The sequence below is a fragment of the Lactuca virosa genome, chromosome 7 (assembly GCF_052849685.1).
Source record: "Lactuca virosa cultivar CGN04683 chromosome 7, Lactuca_virosa_CGN04683_v6, whole genome shotgun sequence".
Taxonomy (NCBI): Eukaryota; Viridiplantae; Streptophyta; class Magnoliopsida; order Asterales; family Asteraceae; genus Lactuca; species Lactuca virosa.
The window spans coordinates 68,177,252-68,193,635 of NC_136432.1; the positions used below are offsets into that span (position 1 = coordinate 68,177,252).

At 38.0% G+C, this 16,384-nt stretch overlaps 1 protein-coding gene across 1 annotated transcript; it reads left to right on the forward strand.

The window, feature by feature from the left end:
* Window positions 1–7,932: 7,932 nt before the first annotated feature.
* LOC145124502 (chlorophyll a-b binding protein 16, chloroplastic-like) lies at window positions 7,933–8,872 on the forward strand. Its single transcript, XM_079059865.1, has one exon. It carries the CDS (start codon window positions 8,003–8,005, stop codon window positions 8,801–8,803), a length of 801 nt encoding a protein of 266 aa, XP_078915991.1. The 5' UTR covers window positions 7,933–8,002; the 3' UTR covers window positions 8,804–8,872.
* The last annotated feature ends 7,512 nt before the right edge of the window (window positions 8,873–16,384 follow it).

Consider the following 16,384-nt stretch of genomic DNA (forward strand, 5'->3'; position numbering starts at 1 on the left):
ATCTATAGGGGAAACCCTAATGATTTCATCCAAGGGGCTTGGATAAGGCCTTTGGATAAGCTTAGGCCCCAAGCAAAGGAGTATTAGGGTTTTCCCTAAACCCTAGATCCCTCAGCTATATAAGGAGCCTCCTGGCTCTGAAAATCGAAAAACTCCTACCTTGAAGAGACCCTAGGCCGATTTTTTCATACCCTAGCCTCTCTCCTCACAAGTTTCCTTCTTGCTAGCTCTTGGGTGTGACTCCATTAGAGGCATTACATTTGTGGTGCTAAGCTTCCAAGAAGATCAAGATCAAGAGGATTACCAATTGTTTGCTATAACAATTGAAAGATATGTAACTCTTAAACCCTAATTGGTATTTTCAAAAATAGCCTCTCTCCTTAGGGTTCTTGTTTTGCAATTCAAAGTTATATGTTCAATAGTTAAAACATAGATCCAAAGTAGGTTGCATGTGAACTTAGGAATTTTTTTCTAGTTTATTTGTTTTACCCAAATCCCATCAATAGCAAATACCCCACATCGAAACCTATCCTCAAAGATTAGGGTGCGCATCGCGAGGTGTGAAGCGATCTCGTACTAAATGAAAGACCATTCACAGCCAAGCCTCGCTCAAACAATGATGCCCCCTCTTCCACAAGTACTGGCGGAGGCCCAACATACCACCAGAACCGGAGAATGATGATGGAGATGTATTGCGGCCGCGCACATATGTAAATTTCGTCGTTAAAGTGGTCCTACCTTTCCCTTTCAAGGAGAGCAGTTGAGGTGAGCTTGCTTGAAACTGGGGCGCGTCTGGTGGTACCGGAAATCTTGAACAGTAAATTCTATACACGAAAGCACCGCTTTCTATGTAGTATTGTCACACAACTTCCCGCCTAGAAGATCTGCTCTCTCTGTAGTGTTTGAACATAGGCTCAAACATTATTTGAAGGATCCTAGCTATGCCATGCGTTCAATAAAAAATCTGGAAAAGAAAGGAGCAAGGATGACAAAAAGAGAGCGCTTTCCTGAAAAAAAAAAGACCTAAGAGAAGAGCGTCTGCTCTTAGCTTTCTTCCTCAACGAACCCAACAGAAATCCGATCCAAATAAAAAAATAGGTGTGGCGATCTTCCAAATCAAGAAAGTGGAAAGTTTCGAACATTAGGAACTATCCGGGGAGGAGCTAGGGGAAAAGTAGCAACTCACAAGAGCGAGGCGAGGTTTGGAACTCTACTGCGAGAGGGACGCCTCACAAGCCAAGCTTTTAGAGATCGATTTCGGATGAGTCAAAGGGGGTGCTTTACGCTAAGGAGAGGACATCGTCTTGTAGTCGCGGAGTTTTCTGGGATGAACGCTTTCCTTGTGCCAATTTTAGTTTTGAACTACCGCATACTTGTATCAGAATTTTCAAGTGAGCGGAAGCAGTTTAGAATCTAATGCCCTTCTTTCAACAAACTTGCCTGCTATCCTAGTGCGTCCGCATAGGCGAAGCTGTGGCAACTCGTGGAGTAGACAGCTGTGTCGCACACATTATTTCCGGATAAGTATCGGCGATAGTTCAACATACTACTTTTGAGATGTTTGTCACATGAAGAAGCTCTGAACCAAATTAGCACTTTTCAGATCAGGCGAGGCCTCTCCTGCAGAGCTAGGCGCCGGGGTCTGGTTGGCTAATGCTTTTAGGCCTACATTCGGAGATAGACCAAGCACCTCTTACGATATTTTCGAGGGGTGAAAGGTGCATGTGCGGTTTTCGTACGTGGCTTAGCATTTTTTCCTAAACGGTGATACCTCTAGGTTTGTTCAGGCTATAAATGCGGACGATTTAAGTAGCCTAGTCAGGGATTTTTATGACTTACAATCAAATAGAAATCATAGTTCGTTTTCTTCCCCTCTGACCTGTGCTATCCATTATGTATGCAGTATTATAATATTAGTAGGTATTGGGTCTAGGAAATGCCAACAGAGAAGCAAGTCGAACCACCATAAATGAGAGACAAACCTTGTACATATGTCCTCAACATTGCACAAACAAACCTTGTACATATTATGATCCTATATTTTACTGAAAAAAATGTTTATTAACATGTATACGAATGGCAACATCATTCTACCATTTATCTAAAGTTTTCTTCGTTTTAGAACACGTATGGACTTTACATAATGGAGAAGATTACTAATATGAACAAAATGAAGACACTAAAATTCTCTCAGGTTTCTATGTATAATAATTTACATCATGCCCTAAGATTTCTCTATGGCGTATTCACCATGTACTTGTGGTCACCATGTACTTGTGGTATGATGTTGTTTATGTATCATTATGATGCAATTTTTAACCTACAAATGTGTTAGTGTTGGCATTGATCTACTCCTCGTGGTGTGTCGCACGTACATGCATTCGCAAAAGGTATTACTTTTCTGTATCGATTTACCCCCCGTGTCAGTTGTACATGTCTGTCTATCTATAAATATTTGTGATATCATTTAGTTGAAGCATTCAATCTACACCTAAGGAGGCATAATTGTCAACATATATTTCACCCTCTTAACCCATCTACCCCATCATAATGGGATCTCAGTGGTTAGTTTGTAGTGGTGTTGAGTTAACCTATAAAGGTGTATACAATGAGAAAACATTTGTGGTATAATTAGCCATATGTATGATCATCTACCTTAGTTATGACTAGGGATTGAAGATAAAGTAGTTATTTGTATTGTATTTGCCCCTTTTTAACACAATTTTTGCATTAGCATTTCCCAAACCTTCTCTATCGCGATGGTAGTAATTGAAGGTACGATCAAATGTCTCATTGTGTGCCCCCATTTTCATTAACAACCATTCTTCTATAAAAATTCATCTTTTATCTTTATTGGTGCAACGTAAAACCTACAATAGCAACATATTTATTTCGTTTTTACAAATAATATCATGATACTTACAATTCATTACCAATAATAACAACATACCTAAAACTTTTTACGTATAATGATGATATATAAAACCAATAAAGTGCGTTTCCACATTTGTATTGAAATCTGCTACTATGGATATGAAATATTAAACTGATAGTTATTATGGATAAAATATAAAATACGTTGTTATTAGTTAGTATAAGTACATGTAACTACGTTTTTATCGTGGATAATGAACTAAATATAAGTAAATTTCTATTATGGGTAAAAGTTTTAAGTAAAATATAATTACAGACATTAGATAAAGTAATTTGATGATATATTTAAATCAATGTATGCTGATGTCATGAATGAATAAATATATAAGGTACGTGCCACTCTTGCAAGAAATAGAATATATAATGCCATGATGTAAATAATTCAGATTTAGAATCAATGAATTATGATTAATCAAAATAGAAAGTTAATATTGATGGAATTTGTTGAGAAATGCAAGAATGATGAGAAAACGCACAAAAAATTAAATATGATTACGTGAATGTGTCATATATGTTCAAGACCAGCTATCACACAAGTATTCTTATATGATCTTTCCTCCCTTAAAATTCCATATAATCAAATAGACATGGTTAAGTTATCAGCATTAAATTTTCGAGTCGTTAACACTCGATACACTACAAGTATCAAACCCTATGGAGACCACACTTATCTAGACGACATATGTCGTCGGCAAAAGCCACGCTATACCGACGACCGTTTTCCAACCTTGACCAATTCTCTTTGACCACAAACGCTATGCAGACGACAAGTCGTCGGTATAGACTCAGCGGGAAGGTGCAAAAATCTGGCGGTATATTCAATACCTGTACAGACGACATACCGTCTGTATAAGATATTAAAAAAATATTTTCTATTTATTTATTTATTTATTCATTGTTGCATAAAATAAAGACGTCGTCGTTTTCGTCCACCGATGCCGACGACATGTCGTCGGTAAAGTGTGTTGAAAAAATAATTTCGATTTATTTTTAATCTGTGTCATAGAAAAGGAAAACGATGTCGTTTCATTCTCCTATACCGACGACTTGTCGTCTGGAAAATGTTGGACCGATCCGCGTGAAAAATCTGTCCAGACGATATGTCGTCTGGAAAACTGTTTTTATTTATTTATTTATTTTTGATATCGTAAAGTGGGACGACGTCGTTTTTCCTTTACCTATACCGACGACTTGTCGTCGATATAGGTTTCCCTGTAACAAAAATCGTTTCGGCGTTCATTTTGCAGTTGCGCCTCACCTCCATTTTCCTCTCAACCTTCGGCAACGCTGGGCGATTTTCGTCCACTCCGGTTCATCGGCGACATAAAGGTAAGTTTCCTGGTCCTTGATTTCTTCTTAATTTGTAATAGCTTGAGTTTTTACTCCGATTTTGGGGGATTTATTTCCGGTTATTGGAGCCCTAAATCACAACTTCATCACCCCCGGCCGGCAACAAGCTACACCACCGCCGGAGAAAACGATTTCCGGTTATTGTGCTATCTTCACCACCGATTTTAAGGTAATTTTTTTGTATTTTTTCGTGCTTAATAGTGTTCACGTGATGAATGAAGTTGTTGATTTTTTTTCCTTTCAATACACCATGATATATAATTTATCTCATATTTTGTTTGGTTGATTGCTTATATATATATATATATATATATATATATATATATATATATATATATATATATATATGCATTTTGAGGTATGAAAATGTGTTTTTTGACATGAAAATGAAAATGAAGTTAGGTATGATTTGTTTATGCTCATTGTGGTGTATTGGCATGAAAATGAAATTAAGAAGGACATTTGATTTTGTATTTAGATGTATACATTTGTATGAAATTGAAATTTGATGTCTAAAATGTAAGGTGATATAAGGTTTGATTGTATGAAATTGGATGAAAATTGGAATTGTATGTTTGATTTTGATTTTGTATGATGTTTGATTTTGTATTTAGATGTATACATTTGTATTGTATGTCTAAAATGAAATGAAAATTAGAATTGAATGTATTGAATACATGTATGATTATGTGATATTTATGTTTAATAGTTTGACTGTATATAAGATGAAGTGTTAAAGTTCTTAATTGATAAGTTATAGTTTTGTATCTGGATGCTATTGTTTGTATTGTAAAGTGCTTAATATGGTTTCAAAGTGCTTAATTTTGTTAGTGACTTAATGTTGGTCATTACGACTTTAGCTTAATTAGGTTATTAATAGCAACGTACTTTTAGTAATTTTAAATTAATTATAAAGTAAAGTTGAATTAATTTAAAAAAAATAAAAAAAATAAAATATTAAATTAATTGTAAAATCAAATTAAATTAGTTTTAAAATTAAATTAATATTAATTTTAAAATAAAATAAAACTAATTATAAAATCAAATTAAATTAGGTTTAAAATCAAATTAATATTAATATTAAAATCAAATCAAATTAATTATAAAATCAAATTAAACGATATATTTTTAAACCAAAATATTATATAATATAATATTAAAAGTACGATGCCAAAATAGAAAATAAACAAAAGTATGATGTTATAATTAACAAAATTATGATACTTATGTTAATTATAACATTATACTTTTGTTTATTTTCTTCTTCATAACCATTGTGAATACTCTATCCAATCAGTCTGATTTTTACTTTTCGAGTATATATTTTTTATATACTTGTGAATACTCTATCCATTCTCGGGTATATATTTATTTATATAGCCCAAATACAATCTAACTTTCGATAACTATATATAATATAATTTTTAATAATGAAACAGCAATGACGATCGATAAGAGTTGGATTAGAGAGAACCGAATGTCTTCAAAATACTTGGAAGGTCTTAAAAACTTTATGAAGATTGCTGAGAAACATGTCAACTCTAAAGGCAAAGTGTGTTGCCCGTGCAAAACGTGTGTGAATTCGTATGGACATGTTTTGCCTATGGTTTATGCCCACTTACATGACATTGGGTTTCTAGAAACATATACTACGTGGATTCATCACGGTGAGAAACATGTTGGTTCTTCGGATTTAAGCTACAATTCGACTCCAAGAATAAACACTCCAGTAAACACACCCACAAGTAATGAGATGTTTGATGTAATTGATGATGTTATGGCGGAAAAAAATACAAATGAAGAAAATATAGACGAGGAGGGACGAGGTATAGGCCCGGAATTTGATGATTTGTTTGAGGAGCTCAATACCAAGTTATACCCTGAATGTAGCGATATGTCTGCCTTAAACTTTTTAGCAAAGTTGTTGCATATCAAAGTGATCAATAGATGGACAAATAGTTCGTTTGACCAACTTGTAGATTTACTAAGAGTTGTTTTCCCGAAGAGCAAGATTTTAGCTTCACACTATGAAGCTAAAAAGAAGTTGAGAAAGATAGGGTTAGGATATCAATCGAACCACGCTTGCAAAAATGATTGTGCTTTGTTATGGAAGGAGATTGGTTTCCATGCAGAATTGCCCGATTTGTAAGGAGAGTAGATGGGTGGACACAACTACAAAGGGGAAGAAAGTACCACAAAAAGTGTTGCGGTACTTTCCTTTGACTCCAAGACTTCGACGAATGTATAGCTCCAGATTCATAGCTTAAGATATGAGTTGGCATAATACTGGACGCTCAATAGATGGTATGATGTATCATCCGGTTGATGGGAAGTCATGGCAAGATTTTGATCAAAGATATCCAGAGTTTGCTAAAGAACCTAGAAATGTTCGTCTAGGTTTGGCTGCTGATGGCTTCAATCCAACCACAACCAATGCCACAATTCCAGTTTAATCCTAATATGTTTTCACAAAATAACCCCAAAACCACCAATGAGCTCGAGGATGATGATGATGATGATGATGATGATGATGTTGATGATGGTGGTGATGAGGAGGAGGAGGAGGAGGAGGAGAACTAGAATGATAATGAGAACAATGTTTGTTAAAAACTTGTTTTTTTTTTTTTTGTTATTTTGTTATGTAGTAGAATTTGAATTTGAATTTTAATGGTATGTTATGTATATTAAGTGTTTTATATTATTCTGCAAATATCTTGTTTGGATTTGTTTTAAAAAACAGGTTTGATAAATATAACAAAACCTGTGAAAAATATTAATAAAAAGAAAAACACTATACCGACGACATGTCGTCGGTATAGCTTTATAATTGTAAAAACGGTTTTCCCAATCCAGACGACAGGTCGCCGGTACTATTAGAATGGAAGTTGGTTGCACCTACTTTTCCAGACGACAAGTCGTCGGTATTGTCCTCACTTTTCCCAACGACAAGTCGTCGGTATTGCCCTCACTTTTCCCGACTACAAGTCGTCGGTATAGAGTCCGAATAAAACTATTTTTTTTTTGAAAATCAATCCCGACGATCCTTTGAGGACGACATGTCGTCTGGATTGGACTTTTACCGACGGAGCTATACCGACGACTCGTGTCCCGACGGCATTTTAGACTTTTACCGACGGAGCTATACCGACGACCTTTTACAGACGAAATGTCGTCTTTATAAGCTTTACCGACGACATGTCGTCGGTACAGTGTCTAAAATTGTCGTCTGCGTAGTAGTCGATCCTTGTAGTGCTACACAAGAATAATGCTAGAGTTATTTACGCTTTATGTGTGCAATGTATGTTAGTTAACTCATGTGAATTCAAAATGAATATTGTTATATGATGGATTCGACTTTTAGTTTTTGGAAAAAGATCCACTAACTAATTATACTTGTTAAGTATACGTAGAGTGGGCACTCAGTAAAGTTTGTTTGACGTACATGAGTTTAAGTGTTTTTTAAACATTTGGGATAGGAAATCTTGGAATGAAATTAAATGTACATGTGTCGAATTTTAGTTGGTGTTCTAAATAGATGTAATTCATACGGATCAAATATATCAGCCTCCAATCAAAAACAAACTAAAGATCCGGAAGATAAACAGTACCCTACAAAATGCACCATCCTATTTATAGCACTTGTGAAGAACCATATGACTTAAGCAGTCAGCCCCCAACTTTCTAAATATTCTTACTTTCTAATTTAAGAAAACTTACAATGGCTGCTTCCACCATGGCTCTCTCCTCTCCTTTCCCAGGCTTAGCAGTCAAAACAACTCCCTCAAGTTCTGAGCTTTTCGGAAATGGACGGGTTTCCATGAGGAAAACTGCAGCTGCCAAGAAGGTTGCGCCATCAGGAAGTCCATGGTACGGCCCTGACCGTGTCAAGTACCTAGGCCCATTCTCCGGCGAGGCTCCATCATACCTGACCGGTGAATTCCCAGGTGACTACGGCTGGGACACCGCCGGACTTTCTGCTGATCCAGAGACATTTTCCAAGAACCGTGAGCTTGAGGTCATCCACTGCAGATGGGCAATGCTTGGAGCTCTTGGCTGCGTCTTCCCTGAGCTCTTGGCCCGTAATGGTGTGAAGTTCGGTGAGGCTGTATGGTTCAAGGCTGGATCCCAGATCTTCAGTGAAGGTGGTCTTGATTACTTGGGAAACCCTAGTTTGGTCCATGCTCAGAGCATCTTGGCTATCTGGGCCACCCAAGTCATCTTGATGGGTGCGGTTGAGGGCTACAGAATTGCCGGTGGACCATTGGGTGAGGTTGTTGACCCACTTTACCCTGGTGGTAGCTTCGACCCATTGGGCCTTGCAGATGATCCAGAGGCTTTTGCTGAGTTGAAGGTGAAGGAGATCAAGAATGGAAGACTGGCTATGTTCTCCATGTTTGGGTTCTTTGTTCAAGCCATTGTGACAGGAAAGGGGCCGTTGGAGAACTTGGCTGACCACCTTGCTGACCCTGTTGCAAATAACGCCTGGTCTTATGCTACAAACTTTGTCCCCGGAAATTAGTAAATAAGGGTTTTGATGTAATATGATTTGTGAATTAATAGATAGTTCCGATTATCCAAACTTAAATAATTTATGTTAGAAATTTGGTTAGATGTGCTTGGGCCATAACTAGTTACGAAGACTCGTTTATAAGCCAAATCACATCGTTTATAGATTTTCTTGACAAACCCACTTAGAGTTTGGCTTCCTTGGACCTGGACCGGCAACTGTTGGATGAGGCCGCTATACAACCACCTACGTATATATGTATTCAAAGTATTGGACCACCGAGGCTTCTATATTATACCATTGTAGCCTTTAATGCATTCAAGTCGTCAAACAGAACTTGTTGATATGAACGGGTTGCATGTTTTCAAAAAGGATGCATCATTGGCCCGGACCGTTTTTTTCTTCTTAGAAATGCACATTATAACTCTATATTTTTCATGTGCTTTTGTAAAATCATTTAAAATGGATTGAAAGGCCTAAGCCATATATAACCGGTTATTGAGGCCCAACTATGGACCATTACGCCTATTAAATTGTTTTAACAAGTTGATTTTTAAAGTTAAGGACCACTTACATACCTACTTGACTCATACCAGATTTTTAAAAGGAAAAGTATTTAGAAGTTGGATTTTTGGAGATTTTATGATCCTCACTTCCAACTTTTTTCGGACCAGGTCCGTTCGTTTTGCTAAGATGTTGAAGCCATTATTACGGAGCCGAAGCATGGCATCTCTGTGAACTCTTTTTGCTCAATAGTTAAATAAAGAGAAAGCAAATCACCTAAAGAAGAATGAAAGCTTCAAATCGTGTCAAAGCCAAGGAACTTATGCCAAGACTCCTGATACATTATGATGGAGACAGGATTCTACAAAGGGCCGTATAGTTACAGGTCCCTCTTAAACAACTTCTTAGTGGAGAACAACCATCGGTCCGAATTTATCGTAAAATTGGGACTACTAAAGCGATATTTCACTCGAAGACGGAGACAGTCGGCCTATTGTTGATTTACTCTACCTTGCCTCACCGCCCTCTCATCTTTGTGGGCCCGGAGAGAACTGCTAAAGGAATTGCCATAGTTTATCTCATGTATGGAACTTGACGCTCAAGTCTTGTTGCATTTCATTCATACAACTAACTTTGTACCATACCATATAGCAAACACCCCACTTCGAAACCTATCCTCAAAGATTAGGGTGCGCAACGCGAGGTGTGAAGCGATCTCATACTAAATGAAAGACCATTCACTGTCAAGCCTCGCCCAAACCATGATGCCCCCTCTGCCACAAGTATTGACGGAGGCCCAATAAACCTCCTCCTGACCTAAAGAATCAATGATGATGGAGATGTATTGCGGTCGCGTGCATATGTAAATTTCATTGTTAAAGTGCTCCTACTCAGGGGCATATTTATGAAGGGGATAGGTAGGTTCTAGGACCTACCTAAATTCTCAATTTCATTTCCAATATACAGTAGAAAAATTAGGAACTACCTTAGAAAACATAGAAGACCTACCTTGAATTTGTTTTTTTTAAATGTCTTAAAAAAACTATTTTAAAAGGAGAAAAATATAAGTTATTAGAGACAATTTGTTATTTTTAATTATGAGATTGATAACAAAAAGTTAACCACTCTTATTTAACATGCTCAAAATATCGATAAATAAGTAAATTGCTCTAATAAAAAAGAAGCCATATGCCAAAGACTCTCACTTTCCGTTCGCCACTTTATCAATGGACTAATAATCAACTAGTTTTTCGTTAAATCGTACGAGTTTTTTTCAGTTATATTTCAATCGGTTTTTAACATTTTTTATCGGTGGCGCCTGATCGGTTTTAATCGATTGAACCAGTTGTTCCAGTTTTTTTAAGGTACACGATCCGACCCGACCCGACCCCCAAAAGTGTTGTTAAATTTTTTTATTAGTTTCGCTTAATTTGGGAACAATGTGATTTTTTGTGCTCGATTCGCCACTGCTCCTACCTTTCCTTTTCAAGGAGAGCAGTTGAGGTGAGCTTGCTTGAAATTGGGGCGCTTCTGGTGGTACCGGAAATCTCGAACAGTAAATGCTATACATGAAAGCATCGCTTTCTAAGTAGTATTATCACACAGCTGCCCGCCTAGAAGATCCACTCTCTCTGTAGTGTTTGAACATAAACTCAAACATTATTTGAAGGGTCCTAGATACGCCATGCGTTCAATAAAAAATCTTGAATAGAACGCAACAAGGATGACAAAAAGAGAGAGCTTTCCTGAAGAAAAAAAAGGACCTAAAAGAAGACCGTCTTCTCTTAGCTTTCTTCCTCAATGAAGCCAACATAAATCCGATCCAAATAAAAAAAATAGGTGTGGCGATCTTCCAAATTGAGAAAGTGGAAAGTTCCAAACATTAGGAACTATCCGCGGAGGAGTTAGGGGGAAAAGTAGCAAGTCACAAGAGCAAGGCGAGGTTTGGAACTCTACTGCGAGAGGGACGCCTCGCAAGCCGGGCTATTAGAGATCGATTTCGGATGAATTCAAGGGGGTGCTTTACGCCAAGGAGATGACACCGTCTTGTAGTCTCAGAGTTTTCTGGGATGAACGCTTTCCTTGTGCCAATTCTAGTTTTGAACTACCGCAGACTTGTTTCATAATTTTCAACTGAGCGGCAGCAGTCTAGAATCTAATGCCCCTCTTTCAACAAACTTACCTACTATCCCATCGCGTCCGTATAGGAGAAGCTGTGGCGACTCGTGGAGTAGACAACTGTGTCACACACATTATTTCCGGATAAGCATCGACGATAGTTCGACATACTACTTTTGCAATGTTTATCACATGAAGAAGCTCCGAACCGAATTAGCACTTCTCAGATCGGGCGAGGCCTCTCCAGCGGAGCTGGGCGCCGGGGCCTGGTTGGCTAATGCTTTTAAGCCTACATTCGGAGACAGACCAAGCACCTCTTACGATATTTTTGAGGGGCGAAAGGTGCATGTGCGGTTTTTGTACATGTCGTAACATTTTTTTCCTAAACGGTGATACCTCCAGGTTTGTTCGGGTTGTAAATACGGACGATTTAAGTAGCCTAGTCATGGATATTTATGACTTACAATCAAATGGAACTCATAGTTTGTTTTCTTCCCCTCTGACCTGTGTTATCCCTTATGCATGCAATATTATAAAATTAGTAGGTATTGGTTCTAGGATGACTATTGGAGAGAAAGTAGAATTTATTATGTGAAATAATGAATTGGTACTCAAATGATTTTATTAATATATTATAAGATTAATATATTATTTGGAAATCATATTATTAATTAGTGATTAATCAGAAATTAATTTGATATTAATTTGGGGATTAAAGGAACTGATTAATAATGGATGTGTTGTTTTGCAAATCACTGATAGTTGCAGAACTGGGCTATTGGACTCCTTAATTAGGAGTGGTCGAAATCCTATAGGGAGGCCCTATAGATTTCGTCCAAGGCCTCATAAGGAGGAGTTCATGGACCGCTTAAGCCTTAAGCAGGAATTAGGGTTTCCTCCAAAAACCCTAGCAACCCACAACTATGTAAACCCCTTCATATACTAGGAATTTCGTCCCTATGCACTCTATATTGAAACCCTGGCCGATTTTCTTGTCTCTCCTTCTCATCCTTTGCATTGGGAGTTTGTGACTCCATTAGAGGTGCAACACTTGGGACACTAAGCTTTCAAAAGTCAAGGATATTCAAGGAACTCTTGTTATTACTATATAACAAGTGAGGTAATATTCTAACCCTAATTTCATATGAATTTTGAATCTTGTATGCTAGATCTAGGGTTATGGCTTTGGTATTCAATTTGCATGTTCAGTAGAGAAAAACTTAGATCCAAAGCAATTAGGGTTGCATGATCACATAGTCATGTTGTTATGCTCAAAACCCATCACAAATGTCTCATTGTGTGCCTCCCATTTTCCTTAACAACCATTCTTCTATAAAAATTCATCTTTTATCTTTATTGGTGCAACGTAAAACCTACAATAGCAACATATTTATGTTGTTTTTACAAATAATATCATGATACTTACAATTCATTACCAATAATAACAACATACCTAAATTTTTTACGTATAATGATGATATATAAAACCAATAAACTGCGTTTCCACATTTGTATTGAAATCCACATATGTTGGTTGCTACTATGGATATGAAATATAAACTGATAGTTATTATGGATAAAATATAAAATACGTTGTTATTAGTATAAATACATGTATGTAACACCCTGTTTATTTATTAGATAAATAAATAAATTAATGAACAAATGGTAGCCCTAAAATAAATAATTATATATCAAAGGATGGTCTCGAAGGGCTAATTATCACAGTTTTAGAAGTCAGGGGTTAAAAGTGTGAGTTCCGGACTCAGTTTGCTAATATTTATGAAGACAAGGGCTCCGTGGTAATTATTTGGATTTAATTTAAAAGGAAATGAGGTGGAAGGGCTGAATATGTCATGATTAAGATATTGGGGGCTGTTTGGTAAATTTTGTACCTAAATTGTAAAGGTTTTAGAGGGTAGGGTTTAAATGGTAAAATTGGGGCTGAATTTCAAAGAAAATATGAAGGGAGGGGCCATTATTGACATTATGGCAAACTTTTATATGAGTCGGGTATTTAAAGTCCCGTAACCCTAACCCTAGAGGGGATCTACAGCCGCCACTTCTCTCCACCCTTATGCCCCCTCACCGGCGCCACCATCATTCCGGATCTCTCCTCCTGCCATTCGTCAACCTACAGCCGCACCACCCTTCTCGTTTCCGATCGAGCAAAACCACCAGACGATCCCGTTCCGTTCTAGGCCACCGCCTTTGCCGCCGAGATTGGATGTCATTCAGCGCCGCCATTCCTCTCGCTACCAACGACGACGAGGATGGCGAACGGGAATCCTTCTGCTGCTGCTGCTAACGCTCTCCGTCACAGCCCTTCTCTCCATTCCTCTGTGAGATGCTTCAGCTGGAACGTCCACCGCCGCCCATGCAGTTCATTCTAGCCGCTCCGGTCAACACCCACCACTCCGAGGGGGGGGGGTTGCCATGTACATCTCAGTCGGCAAGTCGCATGTATGCGCGTTGTGACATCCCCAAAATCTCGGCCAGAAAAGACCGGTTTCATTTATGCTTTTAAAATTATTTCAGAGTAATCCATTGATTAAAAAGGGTTGCGGAAGTTGTTCCCAAAACAAAACATGATAAAATAGAATTTATCAAAGCATTTCATCAAGAGATGCATTTTCATTATATAACAATATTCGGGATGTCATGTTCCGATAAACAGACCAAAAGCATAAACAACACAGTATAGACCTTACAACAGTTACATATAACAACAGGTCTAAAATCAAAACATCTTGATTAAGTCATCCAACTTATGCTCTCGCGCCACTACCTGTAATATAAACAAAACTGAGTGGGTCAGGCTTGGGAGCCTGGTGAGCATATAGGGTTTTCAACCCACAATAAATAATTATATTTAATTTCACCAACCAACAATAACCCGATTACCCATTCCCGTTATCCTCACTTCCCGTTATCATCGGGACGGACATTACTGCAAGGGGTTTCCTCAACAATAAATGTCCTAAAGGCAACTATGAGGGGGATAGAGTACGCCGGTGAACACATCGTTCACAACACCTACAGGTTATGAGCCTGCTAGCGTTCCACAGGACTGTCTAGAAAGAGTCTGTGGTCGTCATTCATACTCCGCTAGATGACTAGATCAACAACAACAACATCGAGGCCTCTCATCTGTTTATCACACATCAACTATCTACCCATGTTCTACCCAACATATTAGTAGATAAAAATATATATTTTTATACATAGTTTAAAACCTGTATAGCATGTTCATTCAATACATATTCCATATAACAGATGAGGCACACACACATAACACGTATTTCATAGAGAAGAAATCATATCTATGAGATAGAAGAAAGTGAATATAAATTCACACATATAACAACAAAATATACACATAACACGTATTTCGTATAAAATACTTCATAATTATGCGTTAGAAGAAAGTAACTACACACTCACTTGATCAGAAGATGATCGGACAGCACTACTGCTTGTAGAAGTAGTATTCTTCGGTAGATCTGGAAGATCTTCACAAAAATTGGCTTCTCGCTGGCAGAGCTTCGGCTCGGGAATTGCACTTCTCGGGATCTTCGGGGCTTCGGGACTTGCTCCGGGTCTCGGGAATGATACCGGGGCTTCGGGGGTTAGAATAGGGCTTAGAGAGAGTATCGGGAGTGGGAGAGTAAGAGATGAGCAACCAAACTCGGCTGACCCTCGATTTCTATTTATAGGGTGAATTTTCTGAGTTCACCTCGTGAGTTTCTAATATTCACCTCGTGAACTGGCTCACCTCGTGAGTTTTTAATATTCACCTCGTGAGCTCGATACGTCATTGCGTTCGTCACGGCCACTTGCCCTGGAAGACGTCCATCATCTGTTCACCTCGTGAGTCACTAATGCTCACCTCGTGAACTGACACAGCCTTGGGGTTCACGCCCCGAACTTCAAAAACTCATAACTTTCGCATACGAGCTCCGTTTTCGACGTTCTTTATATCCACGCGTAGGTGAGATTATGCTCTACAACTCTCGTTTAGACTCCGTCCGCTAATTTTGAATTTATTTTTATTATATGTTTATTATATTATTTTTAGTAGGCCGGGACAGGAAAACTCCATTAGAAATTCATAACTTCTTCATCCGACGTCCGTTTTCGTCTGTGTTTTTACCGTTGGAATACTATCGACGAGATCTTAGATTCTCGTTTAGATTGTTTCGGCTAAAAACCGCTCGATCTCAAATCGAGTATTCGGGCTGCACACTGCTAAGTCGAAACTTCGGAAAATCATAACTTCCTCATACGAAGTCAGATTTGGGCGTTCTTTTTATGCACGCTCTCGGTTTAAAGAACTCTACAACTTCCGTTTAGATAACTAAGGCTAGATATCGCTCTATCTTAAATTCATATTTTACGTCATTCAGCGTCATGTCAGTTTTGTCGCGAAACTTCGACAGATCATAACTTCTTCGTTATAACTCGGATTTCGGCATTCTTTATATATTCGGAAACCTCGTTTCAACTACTAAAACATTATCCATAGATATCGGCTTTATCTAACATTTCATTTTGACGCTTATTTTCATACTTTATTCAATTAAGTCACACAGTCAAGCACAAAACACATAATACTCAATTAATACACTTCTATTATTTCAAAACGGGTTACAAAGGTAAACCTAGACTACTATATCAACATTAATGACAAGCCCAGAAACACAGGCGTTACAATTCTCTCCACCTTAGAATGATTCCGTCCCCGGAATCACACACCAACAAACAAATGCGGATAACGACTCATCATGTTACTCTCCGTCTCCCAGGTGAGATTCGGCCCATTCGTGTGTTTCCATCGGACAAGCACTAACTCGACCATCTTGCGTCGCAACTTCTTAGTCTTTCGGTTAACGATTGCCTCTGGTTCTTCAATCAACCTTTTGTTCTCATCGATTCTCAACTCCGAAAGTGGAATCATGTCGGGAACTTCTC